Source organism: Netta rufina (assembly GCF_964035555.1).
Source record: "Netta rufina genome assembly, chromosome: 7".
NCBI classification, from domain to species: Eukaryota; Metazoa; Chordata; class Aves; order Anseriformes; family Anatidae; genus Netta; species Netta rufina.
The window spans coordinates 1,288,251-1,305,819 of NC_140130.1; the positions used below are offsets into that span (position 1 = coordinate 1,288,251).

Consider the following 17,569-nt stretch of genomic DNA (forward strand, 5'->3'; position numbering starts at 1 on the left):
GCACCCGTGCCTACTTCAAGACAGACTCCTAATCATCTAGTACGGTACTTTTATTAAACTGGTGAACTGGCCTTAGCCACAGCTTTCTGAAGTTTGTTCAGACCTTGTCAACCTAGGGGCACATCTTACTTGGTGCAACCTCATTTTAACCATGAAAGCAAAGCAGTTCCTTCTTCCATTGGCAGTTCAGGAAACACAAGTATTTCTTACAACAACATACAAAATCTGCCCCATCATCTTCACTCTCTGGTTGGCCACCAATTCTCACAGACTCCTAATATATTCTATTTCATTTCTCTCTGAGTGGCCCCTCACCAAATTTCAGTTTATTCCTTCAACAGGCTGAACCCAGGCTAGACTTGGTTTCATTTAAACCAGTCTGCCTAACCATCTACTATTATTCAGCTTATTGATCACCTTCGCACTACACTTTATCATAATATAGCATGATTAAACGTATTTAAAATTACTTGAGGCTTTGGAGTATGCCTTGCATTAGTTTCTCAATCTCAGCTCCCTGCATTTATTTTCTTTGTTTTCAATTCAGTCCCTGCTGTGATGAAGCTGAAAGCTCTGACTATTACTCTTCCGCCCATGCTTCCATCGTGCCCCCAGAAAAGAGTAATAAAAATAAAATTAGCAATGCTACATTTTGGGCTGTGTTCTAAATCCTGCGAATTCCAACCAGCACTTTTTTTTCCCTACAGAGTACTATATTGACAAAATGTTTGAAGTTAGATGAAGGTCTTATTCTACCAATGCCGTTTGTAATCTATTTTCCTGTACCATAGAAAGCAATGACTTCAGAGAAGAGTTAGCAGATAAGCATTTGGATGGATCCTTTAAAATTCACTTGGCAAACGGAAAGTCTGCTACGTGATACAGACTATGCATCCTGAAACAGATTTGAGCGCAAGGTTTCTGCAAATGTAACAAAGGTCTCAAAACACTCCTACATTTTTTCTGTTGTCATTTCTAGTGACTACACATAACTGCTTATGTTCCATGTATATTAGCAATAAGAGGCTGCAGGGTATATAAATGGTAATCATCACCAGTTCCCTATACGCACAAGCCTAGAGCAGTAACGAGCAGATATTACCAGTGCCCCATACTTTTTTTCATGTCTCTTAGAAAAGCTTACAGTCTCAAAATACACACAGAAGGCAAAGAATGACAGGCTCCAGTAAATTCTGCAGTTCCCCTGCTGAATAGTAACAGGGAAGTAATCCCCACGTTTCCATGACAGTAGCATGTTCCAGCTAGGAATTTATTTCGGAGAACAGCCAAAGTATAGCAAAATATTAATGAACTACTTGTTTCTTTCTCAAGGTGACACAAAATCCATTAATGATCATCTTAAAATTCCAAACTCCATCTAAACATCTTTTTAAGATTCTTTGGAAGATCTGGTATGTCATATTAACTAAGTTCCTATAAACCATTTTAACAGAGAAATATTTATATATATATACATATATATATATATATATATATATATATTTTTTTTTTTTTTTTTAACCTCATGACTATCTTTTAACTAGACAATTATTGCTTTTATAAAAAGTAAAAATTCCTAAATTCAGATAATGGTTAAGATGTTAACATTTCAGAATAATCACGAAGCCATCACACAAGTGATGTTCAGAGGTCACAAGATTCCTAAAAAAAAAAAAAAAAAAAAAAAAAAAAAAAAAGTGCTTCCAAGAAAAAACATCTTTTACGTGCATTTTCAGGAACAGTCCAATCAGTTGCTGACATACATGCAATTGTCAAAAAGTTAAATCAATGAGATGAACTACTTCAGAGTTAAGAAAAACATACAAGTAAGTGCAGATGTAAGAGAAAAGAGCAACACATTTCAAAGGAACTCACGTGACATATGAAACTTATCCCTCAGCAAAAATAGACACATTTAACAGTTTTGCACTACAGATTTTATCTTTCCATTCATGCATCTTCATATGCTTCAGATAGTCATATCTGATGCTACAATGAAGATCTGTGCTTGAAAAACAGCTTTCCTGAATAGAAAGGAAATTAATTTGGAAAGAAGCATTTTTATAAGCCTTGCCTACTCCAGAAAAGGGCTTCACAGATCTTACAGTTCTGTAGCCTGCTTCATGTTTTAGTCCTCCTTAAAACATAAGTGCTTATTTGAGATAAGACAAGTTGAGTAGCAATCTTTGATGCCATTCTTGAGAGGAATTACTACAGAGCAAGGCCAGTCCTTCCTTAGATCAAAGGCTCCAGTGCTTCTTAAATAATACAATCCTTATTTAAGTAAGGAAGCTCTAACACATGAGTTTCGCTCAAACTAGAGCAACAAATTTAAGAAATTGAGGAGGAAGATGAGGAAGGAAGTAATCTTTAAGATCAAAATAAAACATTTACTATTAAGCATGCAGATGAACTCTTAATCAATATTTAATAGGCATTAACATTTACACATTAATTAAAGACTGCTTACAACAAAAAAGTGTTTCAGTTAAATTTTAAGTGAGAACATGCACCAGTATCTCAGCATCTCTCCATAAATAATTACAATCACATGTAGTGCAAAAAGAGGGTGTATTCTCCATACAAGCTGGTATAACATTACTGGAGAATCAGAAGTTTACGCTTACCATGGTGAAAATTTCCAAACTCCTGCATGAGATAGACCCTTATTCTCTATTTCACTGTTTGATTTAAGACACAATGATGGCAGTATGCGAGAAGCAAGTAGACAGCATGTGTACTGCTGGCATTGTTATCCTGCTCACAGAGTTCAGACAAGGCCAGACTACTCTAATAAGTAGTTATTTTTCTAGGTAGAACTCCAAATTCAACACAAATCCCATGCTGCTGCAGCTGTTACTTGACAATACTTTCGATACGGTTATGTCAGCTACAGCCGCAGCAGTGAATCCAGTACAGCACCTCCAGTCTCCCCAGGAGACTGCTAGGTATACATTCATTATGTGCTGCCTGCTGTAGCAAGGCATGCCACAGTTGGTTAGATAAACGTCTGAGTCTATTTACATCTTGCCTTAAAAAAAAAACAAACAAAAAAAACACACAAAAAAACAACTACTCCTCACACCTGAAACCTGGCTATGCTTCTACTCTCACCCAAATGAGAACTATTGCTGAAATAACTCAAAAAAGGTAACATTTATATATATTTAAATGTATATATTTCATTAATACATTAATATACATTAAATACATATTTCAATTGTGTAAATATAGGTGAAGCAAAGAAATAACTTCTGCTTCCTTTACTAAAGCTAGTGTTTGAAAGGAGCTCTCACTCTGCATCTTGCCTTTTCACATATTTTAAGAAGCAGCCTGTTATATAAGCCTGACTGAGATCAAGTCCTAGTTCAGTGTTGAGACTGCTAAAGTTCATGTAATGTTTTCAAAGTTATATTTGTTTTTCTTAATGAAGCAAAAAAATGAAATATTTTTATTCATTGACATTATTACAAAACAAACCAAGTTTTTAACTAGAGAAGCAAATAATTTTAAAGAACATACACCTTAGGAGTAGCTACTTGTCTCTTTTGTAATTTTTTTTTTTTTTTTAAAAAAAAAAAAAAAACAAGGCTTGATGCAAGGCTCATCTTTTAACACTTTTCAGAGAACTCTGACTATTATAAACTAGGACAAGATTTAAAATGCAACATTCTGCAAGGCCACGTGCTCTTTGGCTATAACTTGCACACCTTTACACAATGAGCTACAAGTATACAGATCATTTGTCTAGTTATTTAATTGCCCTTGTGTTAAATGCATTAAGAGCTCTGGCCAAGAAGTTCCCTGTTATCTCAGGTACTAATCACTCGCTCGAGGCTGTTGGGGAGGCACAGCGTATGCAGCCTACTGCTCCCACTTAGGCTTTAAGAACACATCCTCCCTCTGTGACACTTTGTACAATAGTATTTCTGATTTTGTCAGTGGAAAAACATCTCCAGTGTTCTGTTACCATAGGAAGCAAATATTCACATTTCTAAAAGGCAGAGTCATATCCTTCAATTAGCCCCAAGACTGATATGCTTTTGTTTTGTCGTGCTTTGTCTTAGTGTCTTACTTCTAAGGCACAAAGTTGTTTCTATTACATTATGCTGTTAGGAAACAACCACCATAATCCTAATATTAAAGAAAACATCATGCACACTTTTACATGCTGATCTGTAAATGCATCCAAAGAGGAAGTCCTATAGATTTCCATGTATTTAAAGACTAAGGGATTTTTGCAGCTGAAATCTTATACTTTTGCAGAATGATCCAGCAGCTTATGAACTCCCAACAATTTGCCGATTTTTGAGGTTAAATTGAAAAGGCTCCTTAAAAACTTATGACAACACACTGGAAAGGTTAAGTTCTAGTACTTCCAATAGAGATGACCTAGCAGGATGTGCTAAGCTTCTTGCTGAAACACCGATAAATGATGAAAAGGAGGGGAAAGGTTTTTTTTATTATTATTTTTGTTTGTTTGTTTTAAAAGGAAGAAGCTATAGCCATTGACTTGCTGAATGCAAGCTTGTTCAATGTGATAGATTTTTATTTATTCATTACTCCTAGCCTTCTAGGACTTGATTAAATAAAAGCCTGTCTTCACATCCACTGATTTAATTTACCATTATTACCACGGAGGAACAGAATACTAATACGTAATGTTTTTGCATTCAGTAAAGTGCTGAAAAGGCAAAAAATTACTGTTTTACAGAGCAAAAAGTGCACTCTTAAATACTAAATCAATGTATGAAGAAAATGAAAACAGTTTAATAAGGCCAGATGACAAACCAACTGAGACAACTCCCCACCATACTCTTTGGCTTTTGTTCCATTTAAACAGCTTACCTGGTGTAGTAATCTTTCCAATTTCAATAACTGAGTTTTCACAGCTGTACAGTCTTGGACCATGTGCCGAAGCGTCACTTCGTCGAGCATCACAGTATTCTCCGGTAAGCCCACCAGCTGTCTAGGAGCCTGGTAACAATTGGGTGCCCCATAGCTTTCAAAGTGACCAACAGGAGACTCTAGGGAGTTTGATCCCCTGATTAAAAAATATATACATATATGTATCTACATGCATACTCACACACAGGGATGACAAATTAGAGCTAGGAAGCATTTAGTAAAATAAATTATTATATAACATAGCCTATAGTTACATACTGTGGTATACAGAGGAAAATAAATCAGAAAATGCCAATGCTATTTCACTTTCCTTCCCACTTGCACAAATCCACAGACCAACATCTACAGTACCCTAAAATCAGTTTGCTCATCATGGTTTCTAAACTCAGCCATGCAAGCTATAGCCTGTACAAGGTACAAGATCACATGTATTTTAAAAACAAATTGGTAAGGAAAAAACCTGCAAATTTAAAACGTGCAAGTAATAAGACATTATTATTTCCCCATGGAATACATACAGTAACATAAGCAAGCCATTTACAGTATCCTATAAAGACAACTAGTAAATCAGAACATTTCCAAGTACGTTCCAGCTCAAGGCAAAACACTTGTATTTTAATTAAAAACCCACGACAAAATAGTTTTACAAAGAAATCATTACAAATCTAAGGGATGCTCCCACTCAGACAATGCTATTCAATAACATACAACTACTCTGCAAATGTCTTATTATCACTTGACACCTTTGATATGAAAGGGAGTTCCCATCATAGTATTTTAATGGGGGTAAAGGCAGCTAAAGTCTTTACCTGTTCAAATCATTTTTGCCATGAATATAGTGCTCAGTATGGCCGAGATGATAGTGATCCTGTGCATTCCATCGTTGTTGTGGTGCTCTTTTCCAGAATCCTTCCGGATGTTGTCTAGCATTTCTGTCTTGTCTATCATAACGGCTCATATTTTCACATTCCTCTACAGAGGGTAAAGTAAAAAAAATAAAAAAAATTGTATTACATGGTCTTGGGAACAATATTTACTATGTGCTGATAATGCAATACAAAATCAGTTCTGTTTTTTTTTTCTAAAACAGCCAAAAAAAAAAAAAAAAAAAAGACAGCATTTTTAGAAGTATCCAGACTGCTGCAATGAACTCAGGTTTTTACTAGCATATAAAACTTCTTACAAGAATAAAAGTAACCTGAAGCAGAAACTACAGAGCTCAGCCTTAACAATATTTCAGGTCTAAGAAGAAAATCACTTGGAAGAGACAAGGCTATAGGGAAAGAAAACAGAATAAAAGAAACATGTTCTTTTCTTTCTTAGTATCTTCAGGATTTTAAAAAGTTAGAACAAAACAAACACAAAGATTGTATTTTAGAAAAATGCCAGAACTTCATTACAAAAAAAGACTAGTTTCAGTACTTAAATTACATATCTCTCTCACTCTAGTCATCTGTCTTGTGATCAAACTTCAAAGAATTTTAATCTTTATTTACCTGGACAAAAAAACATAAAACAAGCAAACAAAATCTCTTTAAAACACTAACTTCTGTAAAGCAAAGCAAATTCCACAAACTTCTGAAGCAAACAAGTGCTATATTTGGCAACAGCTTATAAACCACTAGAAACAAAGCCAAAACAACTGCTGCCCGTGCAGTCAGGCACGGTGAAAAAGTCCTAAACTGCTATTCTGCCATCGCACCGTCCCCTTCACTTACCCAACCGGCTTTTCCTCACATTGTCAGCCCTTTGCTAGAAGAATAAACCTATACAAGAGGACATTGTTTTGCTCGGCTGCCTACTCAGACATAGCTGCGCATGAGACGCTCATAAACAGGCCTTCCTTCCTGCCGAGCTCCCAGCCTGCGTGTTGGTGGGAAGGCAGCCCAGTTTTACCCTGTGATTTAAGACTGCCATCCTCACTCACTGCATACTTGTTGAACTAGAACTGCTGCTATAAATAGTGTCCAAGCGGCATCCTCCACTCCAAAACGAAACAAGGAGAGTTTCCGCGGATCTGGGAAAGTCTTAAAAGGCTGACATCAGTGAAGCTGCACACAAGTGCGGAAATAAGGTTGGCAAAAAGTGCTGCTAGGTATTATAATACTCTTATCTCCGATTCCAGTTGTAATCAACTAGTTCAATAACCGAATGTTGATGTAAGAAAATAACTTGTACAGCTAAAATAACAAAAGATTTGTTTTCCTTTAGAGGCATATTTCCACAGCTCACACTGCATGAAAGCTCAAACGGGTCAGCTCGAAATAAGCCCTCAGTAAGTTTGTTGGTAGTTATGATACACAGCTTTGGAAAATAAATTGAGACACGGAATGAAAACCATACGGATACTAGCAAAGAACAAACTTCACTGGTGGTTAGTCATGTTTGCTTAAGGGGAAGCACGAGATGACGTCTGATTTCCTCTTTTTAGAGCTTATTTTGAAATCACTGGATTTTTATCAGTGAGGTGATTATAGCAGAGATACCCAATTCATTCCACATTAATTTTATATGGAAACCTATGGAAAAAAATGCCTAGAACAGAAGTAATTATCTGAAATCGATCCCGAACAGCAATAGTTTCTCCACCTGAACCACCAGCTTAAACATCACAGATTGCTGCAGTCACAAGACACACTCCAGCTATGTGAACACTACAGATACTTGCTGTAGCAATATGAGTACAGATTATACTGATGCAATTCAGAAAGCACTGAAGTAAACACAGTATTTCACCCATAGCCAGATTAAATAGCAAGCTAACTTTTTTTTGTGAGGCAAACATTCTCCTTTAAAATGCACGCATTTTGAACATTTTTTAAATTAGTTTGAAATGAAATTACTGATGCAGATACGCTACGTGGCTCTTAAAAAAAAAAAAAAAAAAAACACCTAAAAAAAATTGATCTATCCCTTACAATTGTTTCTTAGTTTTTCCAACAGGATACCAATTACCATTATTGAAAGAATGCTTAGTGCGTGACCACAAGCACTGTGAGTTATCACATATGCTTGGTTTGTTATTCAGTCCAGGAAATTAAAAAGAAACTTAAATGTCTGAGTTGAAAAGTTGACTAGCAGCACAGCAGTAATAGTCATCAATAAGCACCTTTCACACAAGTACTTTGGAAAAATTACTGAGATTTAAAAGGTTAAGTATTGCACTTCATATATGCCACTGCTTTTGTAGGTGGCAGACTATTTATTTTATTGTTAATTTGGCTTCATAGCTATCATACCTGTATGAATCTTCATCCAAAGAACTCAAACATACTGTCAAAGCAACTGAATTACCCCTTACTTCATCACATAGTTGAACAGTACACAAAACAGGCAAAGCTTTTTTCTTTCAGTGCCTGTTTGGACAGGGTAGGACATGACTGTGGTCCACATCCAACATTTCTGTTCATCTGAAGGTATTGACACAATTCTCACAGCCCGTGACAATTGTTATTAAGTTGGAATGACCAAAACCAAATGCCTCAAAGGAGGCTAGAATTTGAAGAAGCGTGGCATTAATTTGCCTGACCCAGTTAATCCTGGTCTAAATTTCTATTATGAATTTTTTATTATGTTAGTGGCATCTGTCTTCCCCATGAAAAGGTTGACAGCATTCTCACAGACAACGAGCGCATAATAGACTCCTCAAAATACTGCATCTTAAGACTTAAGGCTGCTGTTACCCTAAAGCGTATAAAATATATTAGGAAATAATTCTTCCTTCCACAAAATGACAACCATCTCAAGAAGAATTATGCTGTCAAAGCTGAAAATATCACTCCAGCAACATACTTCAGCTATATCTGAAAATGAAACCAAAGTACTAACCTTCAATTTCAAAGCTTATTGTACACACAGTTTAAAGAAACAGTCTGCAACAACGTTTGTTTAGTTTGGGTTGGTTTTGCTTTTCCTTTTTAATAAAAAGGCAGTAAATTTCTAACATTAGAATTCAAGTGTAGGAGTTGTATTAATTTCTACATTTCAGAAAAGAAAGTTGCCTAAATAAAAACCAATTGAAAGCGTGCATCTTATTAAGGCAGAAGTTAGAACAACGAAATCCAGAAATATCTTAAACCCATAACGTGGTTTCACAGTAAGATTGCTTGGCTACTTTACTAACCTTTGTCATGAGGTGGGTCCTCAGGCAGGTCCACATCAAGCATGAGATCATCATCTTCAAGATCACATGAATCAAGATTATTCAAGATATCCTACAAGAAAGAAAATGGCAGATGGAGCTGTTTTCATGATACCTCATTTATTCCAGTGCCATAAAGAGTTGATTGCAAAGCTTTGTTACATCTCTTCTGTATACATATCTGATGTTGTCAGCAGCTTCCTCTCTTTTGAGACAAGATCAGCCTTATCTGAGACTGTCTACACAAACTAACAACCTTCCTACTGATCTGGTACAGTAACGGATGGATTTAAACAGTTTTCTGCTTTGTACCTATGGAATGCTCCCAAGATTTTCTTATTTATTAATATTCTGCCTCCATTGTAAAACTAAATTATTTTACTTAGGATTCAAAGACAAGTTTGCGAGAAGATGTTAAATCACCTTGTTTCAGCTCTCACGTCACACTGATCAAAAGATCATCATGCCATGGAAATGAAAGGGGTGGGTTAGGGACCTATATCTTCAGATTCAGATTTACTTTGTTGCTATATTTCAGCATAAATAATAGCCAAAGCCAGACTCAGGACAAATACTGCCCCTCTAAAACGAAGGAATATAGAGGCCTAGAGGCCTCTCCATTCTTAATGTTACCAAAGGCACCTAGCACTTCAGAAAAAAACAAGAAACTTAACTGTTTAACGAGCTGAGAAATAGTACCTAATCATGCTTCTGGCTTTTAAGCATGTTTTAGTGTGGAACAGAAGGAGGAGAACACCTATATCCCTTAACATGTTTTGTCAGCCAGAGATTGGAATAGTCCCAAGGTTCTGACAAGAACTTACAGCTCCCAGCAGCTTTTTCGGCCAACAAAATTTAAAATATGTAATTATCAGTACCAAGTGCTGCTGCCTTTTGTCTTTAAAAATGTGCTTATATAAAGCTGTTTCTAAAGTTACACAACACGATGTTTTGTTTGTAAGAAAGATAATAACACAAAAATGCAGTAACATTAGTACCAATACTCCATTCAAAAAATTAGTCAGGTATATTAGAGGAAAACAACTGCAGTGAGAGCAAAGTCAACTGATAGTGAAAGAGACAGAGATTAACTAACCTCTCTTCCTTTAAGAACACCAACAGTACAAAAAAACCTCAAGAGGTCAAGGCTGCAGAATATTCTGTTGGAGTAGCCAGATGCTGCTAGCAACATGCTGCTGGAAAGCTATGTCAGACAAAATGCGGCACTTGATTAGAGAACACAGCCTCTCTCACTTGATTGTTCAAAGATAGATAAACTTATTAGTACCAAGTGATCATAATACAAAGCAGGTCTAAGGAAATTGTTAATGGTTACACAGCTCTAAAGCTCTTGATCTGTATTTTCTGAAATCCCACAAATAGAAGTCATAGCTTTAAGGCCTAGGATTAGATTCAGACGTTTCACATCTGCTTCTTTTCCAAGCACAGAACTGCAGATTTTTCTTAGCTTTAGCAGCTACGTCTAACGATGATTCACAGGACCAATACTGAAAACTATTAAGGTAGTGTTTTGCTAATTACTTCTCACTGGGTGTTGCAGATATCAGTAAACACTTAACTGCATACTAGTACACAGACTATCAATACACTGCAAAAACTGTATTCAATTGGAAAGCTATCCCTTCGCCAGCTAATCATGTTAGATTTGCTCTGTCAGAGATGTCAGAAACAAATAACATTGACAAGCATCGCTAACCTGCTGACCCAACTGTTCTTCTTCAGTATTCCTATAGTGTTCACAATGTACTCCTCTATTTTATTACAAATAGTGGAAAAAGCTAAGGATATTTTAAGATTTTTTTCTTGACAGAACAATAAACATTCTCCATTTCTGCAGGGAAATGCGTTTCTTGACATTGGAGAGAGGATATGAAACAAAAAGTTAACATTCACTTCATAAAATATGAGCAATATCAAGGGACAGTTGAATACTTGAGACAAAACCACCTCGTTTTGTTATATTCTAGAAGTCCTACCTGAATAATACTGCTTACATATGTCATTCTAAGTACTTACAGGAAAAGACGAGAAGAAAATACAGGGAAAGAAGAGAAGAAAAGCACAGAATATCAGGACACTGAATAATAAATTACTAGACTGAATAATAAATTACTAGAGAAAAGCTTTCAGAAATTGCAAGTAATTTAAACAAAATGCAGATTTACCGTTCAGGGGAACAGACTGCAGATGTTCTCTTATTTTTATATCCATTAATTTACATTTTTCCAGGAACTCAAATGTTTTTAAGCAACGTGTATTTTTTAAGCAATTTCGTAAAATGTAGGTGTTGGAGAGGCAAATTCAGTTTGTTAGTTGATAAATTGCTTCTATGCCATGCTTTGATCTTCAAAATTAGTACGAAGAAGCACCATTTTTCCCTACTGTGGGAACCTTAATGAACATGACAAATTAGTTGAGCAGTGGCCACAAATGCTTAAGAAAGTTGAAAACATTGCCATTACCATGCAAATGCATTTTAAAGTACAATAAAAAAAAAAATAGTATGTCAGAGTGTTAACTAATAAACCCAGATAAGCCACTTTGCTATCCCTGTACCAGAGCTTCAGAAGCCTAATGATGTCAGAAAAGGTCAGCATTTGAGATGCCAAACATACTTCTCTGTCAACAGCACATTTCATTATGTTTCCCTAATTATACATTCCTGAACCGCACTGAGGCAACTCCACGCTAGAAAACAAAATCTGACTATGAAGTCTTCGCAGTATCTGGACCCCATGTGAGTTCCCTTTGAGCATTTCCGACTGTTATCTAGGTAGGAAAGATAACAGGAGATGAACTGCTATTAATGTCATCTTGAAATAGTTACAAGATACGCTTCAGGTTTCATCAGCAAGTTTGCACATATAAACCTCCATTTACAGGCTTCGGTTATTCTCACTGCTGTGTAAGGAATTTAACTACAAGGCAGTAACGTTGCTGAGAGTGCTCAACAGCTGCTAGCATCAAGTTCTGCCTTGAACAGGATGTAGAAATTCTCCCAACTACACCAGCTACAACCCTATAGATTATTACATGTTTTAGCAAGTACTAAGAGTTCCATTAAGGGAATAATCCTACTTGGTTTGTATCATTGAGAAGAATAATGCATTATAAAGGTGGATAGCAGCTGGTCAAAAGAGGCGATTCTCCTGCTCTATTTAGCCTGGGTGCAGCCTCACCTGGAATACTGCACGCGGTTCTGGGCTCCACAATTTAAAAAGGACATTAAGGTCCTTAAAAGCATCCAGAGGAGGGCAAAGCTGGTAAAAGGGCTGGAGGGCATCTCCTGTGAGGAGAGGATGGGCACTCAGGTTGACTAGCCTGGAGAAAAGGAGGCTGAAAGGTGACCTTGTTGCTCTCTGCAACTCCCCAAGGATGGGAAGTGGAGAGGGAGGCGCTCCTCTTTTCTCCCTGGTATCCAGTGACAGGACACACAGGAATGGTTCAAAGTGCTGCCAGGGAAGGCTCAGAGTGAACATCAGGAAAAACTTACGAGGGGTTAGACAAACACCAGAACAGGCTGCCCAGAGAGGTGGTTGGTGCCCCATGCCTATCAGCATTCAAGAGGCTGTAACTTTGGGTGAGCCCCGAAGTGGTCAGGCAGTTGGTCTCTGACCTTCAGAGGTCCCTTCCCACTGAACTTTTTTTTTTTTTTTTTTTTTTTTTAATTTCACAAGACTAGATTCTCAAGATATTACAGCCTATGAAGACATACAAACTGCGTAAATTAAAAGTCCTCTGAACAAATTTCTACCATAACCCTCAAAATACTGGAGTTACTAATTACTTAAAAGACAGAACAGTATAAGGAAAATATCTTTAAAAGTTTCACATGCAGGACACCAACCAAGTCTTACAAAAAATGCTAAACAACTAACACCTGTTAGCATTACAATGTACTTCCCTGTAAACTTCAAAAAAGCAGCTTGCCAAAGTCCCTAAATCATTTAAAGCAGACAGGTGCGCTTGTCACATTCCACAAAAGAAAGAGAAGTCAGATATCCTGGTCAGACGTCAACTCCATTCTTTGTCTACTACCAAAGAGAGACTATTTAAACAGAAACATCGGTGTCTGTGTTAGCAGAACAGCGAACAATACAGGTGCTGCGCAATATGGGTTTTAACATGAGTCTGATTCTGTAGCAATGGATACATTACTACAAATTCAGTAATATTGATTTTGCTTCATATCACACAGGAGGAAACAGTAATCAAAGTTCTCAAAAAACACTCTTGAAACAACAGATAATGTAGAAGGATTCTGGGACAGGAAACTAAATTTCCAGTCTAATGTATAAGGCTCTAAGAAGTAAGTAATTGTTTCAAGTCAGTTATTCGTTTAATTCATCCAGAAATGGGAGTCTTCACATTTGCAGCATCAAAACAGAACTATATTTTGCTATTTTGCAAATAGCAAAATTTAGTTTTAGCTCCAAAAACCTTAACAGAGAAGGTGAACTGAAGCCTTTGCAATCATTCCTCCAATTTGAATTCTTGGTGACAGCAAGCATCACTAAAGAAAGTGAAAAGTATTCTTTTCCTCAAAGAAAAATTTAGAGTAGATTTTCTTTTACATATAATACCTCAGTTTTTCTAAAATTACTTACTCATTATATGCAAGACCGTATACAAATATATATACACATTTTTAAAAAAAATATATCAGTAATCCTTCCGGTACGCCAGAGAGAAAGGCTAGAGTTCTGCAAGATACCAAGAACAGGGTAGGAAAGGAGCTATTTTAAATGTTGTATGCTGCAAGTCATATTAGGGATAATTAAGCCCAACATCCAAACAAGTGTTTTATCATTTTGTTCATGCTCCATTAGGGAGTGTTGCCAAGACAACAAATGCAACAGGACCTTTGTTCTGAATACCCAAGACATTTTAACTATTGGATATTAGTCTTAAATAATGATATATTCCTCTTTGAAAACATTTTTATAAGGGCATTGTATGTTCTATCTAGGTTTACAGAACGCAGATAGGAAATAATTATTAGGTTAAGTTACTATCCACTATTTCTCAAAGAGTAGCTAGGCTTGCTGCTTAATTATTTTAATTATATGCTAGAACATATAAAAAAAAAAAAAGAAAAAGTTCAAGAGCACAAAGGGAAAGAAAAAGAAAACCTGATGGTTTAGTGGGGACTGTTAGCGTTAGGTTGGAGGTTGGACTCGATGACCTTGAGGTCTCTTCCAACCTAGAAAATTCTGTGATTCTGTGAAATATTAACTGTTCTGTTGAGATTTTACCAATTCATAAGCAATAGCACTAACCAAGCATGCAGCACAAGTGAAATCCCACAGCCACAAAAAGCGTTCCTTTACTGCCATCTAGCCCCCAGTAATGAATCTACAAAAACACACCAGGAGGGAAAAACAGTCTGACCTTCTTTCTGCGGAATTCCAACAACGGTTAAGAATGTTTTGTAATTCCAGTTTTGGTTTGATTCACTTTAGAGCACAGTAACAGAAAGACATCAACATTAAGTGTAATGAACATAGGCAATATCTGATCCTTTCTACTCATTGCTTCTGCTTCCAGAAAAGTCTGCCAATAGCAGAAGTTCAGCATTACTTCTGAAGTTACTTGCAGTTAATGTACAAATAATGGACCGTTTTACATCATGATGCAATATGTATTTTTTACTTAAACTCTTAAAGGGCAAAAGCCACTATGAATGATGATGTTCTCTCCACTGACTTACACTTGTATTAGAGCTGCGAGGTACAGCCAACATGAGTATGGTGAGCAGAAGGCCTTGAGGATCAGGAGGAACTACAATTTAAGTAGTTTGTTACCTCAGGACTTCCAGGTTACCAGACATCCTGTATGATGGGTCGGTCTACTGCTCTTTTCTAGGGATCAGTAGAGACACACCAATATGCTTCAGCTCTCCAAATGCTTTTGAAATTGGTTTTACTGCCTTTTCTTAGGCACAAGCATCAGCGGTGAACTTGAAAAACACGTAACATGAAATACCAAGAACAATCCAGTTTAATTTGGCAATTCAGTTATAATAAAAGAGCTATATAAAAATAACTTCAGGCCTCAAACAACTCCCAGTCGATAATGAAATCGAAACAATCTGAATTTAGAAGAATACCATGGGCAAGGTAGCTACCAGGAGATCAATTAAGTTTCTTCTGTATACTGAGTTTTAGTTATGCCCTAGCTAGAATTTCCATGTGAACTGAATATGACTTTTTACACAGCATTTGTGTGTTCTTATACAGGTTACTGAATAGAGTTGTTTCTAATTTAAAAAAAAAAAAAAAGAACAAAAACATCAAATATTTTTATTAAACCTATTTTGACCAGTCTTTAAATGAACTGTGCATCATGTCTTTAGAACTGTGGAGACAGTAAGACTGGAAATGGGTGTGCACATTTCATCCAGAGAGACCAGATTTGCACATACTACAAACATAATTGACCCTAATACGTAGAAGATACAGCCCTTCCTCAAAGTTTGATGGTTTGTAACTGAAAGTCAGTCACAAGAAGATTCAACACCAGTGTTCTTATAACTTACTGGGACACAGCTTCAGGTTAAAAAAAAAAAAAAAAAAAAAAAAAGAAAAGGAAACTGTGTGCCAATCCATGTGTTTTCTATCAAGTTATCTGTCAGTGTTCAGAAACCCAGTTAGATTCCTCTCAATTCATTTGGTATACTCTTAAGTGATTTTCTTGTTTGCACTGACAAAAAACACCAGAGGTACACCAAAATTAAGACTGTACTGTTCTTTGAGCACATGCCTACCTGTTTCAAGATTTCCTAGGAGCAATGAAAACAATGTGTGATACTTGAAAAAAAGACAGCAATACAATTAACTGAAGCACACTAGAGTACTTCTGAAGTTCCCTTATAGAAAACTGATGCCAGTTGGTAGAACAAAGAAAAACATCAACAAGGAATTGCTATAAACTAACTAAAAATACTACACTGCATATGCAGCTGCAAACTCATACTGGAAACCTCACTTTAAGCTTATGAATTAAAAGTAGTACTAATTTCTACCAGTATTTATTATTATATTGCACTCAACACATCTGCTGCTCTCTCTCCCCACCATACAAAATCAAAGCTGTCATTAATGGCCACCACAAATGAAAGACAGGAGCACGAGAGAAGTTGCCTTCCTTGATTTCACCAACCAAAACAGGATGAGAAGATTTACTGTGTCAATTCTGCATCATACAGCTCTCAAAGCCATATATACCTTTTTATCCCAAAGGAAAAAAAAGGTAATTTGCCATAAAAGCTTGTTCACAAAATGTCATACCTCTCAAAGCAACACCACAAGAGATTTGTGCACTGTAACACAGTCATATAACCTCTTAATAACATTTGACAGCAGGGACATGCACATCACCCAAGACACAGACAGAAATGCCATCTCAGTAAGCAGTGCAGTTTCTCACTACCTCCCGTTGCTGTAACAATTAAGCTCTGAAGCTGAAGACTGGAGTGGTGGTGGGAGGGCAGACAGCAGCTATTTTCTCTCAGAAGGCAGCGCCTCTGAAGTCAGTCCCTACCTCCATGACATTTATCTACGCCACAAGCAGAAAACTGACTGTCAGCAAACACGCCTGAACAAGTGGGCAAGGATCACTGCTAGCAAAACGCACTGAAACAAGCAGGTACTCTTAAATCTGTATTACCAGCAATTTTACATCGCACTTGCACAGTTTACTAAAAGCTTAACTGGGGACACATTGATGAAGGATGCTCTCACCCTGATTTACTATGTCCAGAAGCGCTATCTTCTCAAATTGAAACTAAATGCAAAGAAGGGAACACTTCTCTAGCCTTTCTGAATCTTCTGAGATCAGAAAGCTGTACGCTTAAGTCTTCTCCAAATATCAATTATATCAATCTAATTAAAGTTATAAAGTTAGAACATGACAATTCAAGAGAATCCTCAGTTCCAGAAGAGCTCAGATATACATGCAACCTCTGCTTAAGGTGGTAAGGTTAACAGCAACACCAGCTTCACATTTGTGGCACACAAACACATGCCAGTGAAAAATGCCTTCCCAGGCTGACATTTGTATGATATCCCAGTCCCTGATTCTCTGTGTTTCTGAGCAGGAGGTCTGAACCACTATGCATTTAAGTAAAACTGCTGAAGCTCTTTCATAACGACGCTCTAAGCAGAAATACCAGCTTATCAAGGTAAGGTAATTCCAAGAAACATTTTTCTATCAGAAGTAAAATTCAGACACGGTGTTTGTCATTACCTAAAATACATTAGTAAAAGCTAAAATCTCATAAAAGACTTCCCAGGCTACTCCGATGTCTCTGTCAAAAAAAAAAAAATAAAAAATATCTTGACCTAGAAACCCAACAGTCATGCTTTCGGGTAAAGCAGTATGAAAGACCAATGGATTACCTAATCTGCCTTGCAAGACAGGATTTCTTTGGTGCTAAATGCAACAATCGAAAATTCCCTGAGCAGAAGCAGAAGATATAAAACTCCAAACTGCCATTCC

General features: G+C 36.7%; 1 protein-coding gene across 3 annotated transcripts in view; it reads right to left on the reverse strand.

Moving 5' to 3' along the window:
- The window catches only part of CCSER2 (coiled-coil serine rich protein 2), a 68,329-nt gene that overhangs the window by 27,214 nt on the left and 23,546 nt on the right, over nt 1-17,569 (reverse strand). For all 3 annotated transcript variants that reach the window (XM_084290071.1, XM_084290072.1, XM_084290073.1), the window contains exons 4-6: nt 9,032-9,122; nt 5,718-5,880; nt 4,849-5,044 (exon numbers count right to left, since the gene is read on the reverse strand). In XM_084290071.1, the coding sequence (XP_084146197.1) occupies nt 4,849-5,044; nt 5,718-5,880; nt 9,032-9,122 (450 nt within the window). The remainder of the gene's footprint in view (nt 1-4,848; nt 5,045-5,717; nt 5,881-9,031; nt 9,123-17,569) is intronic.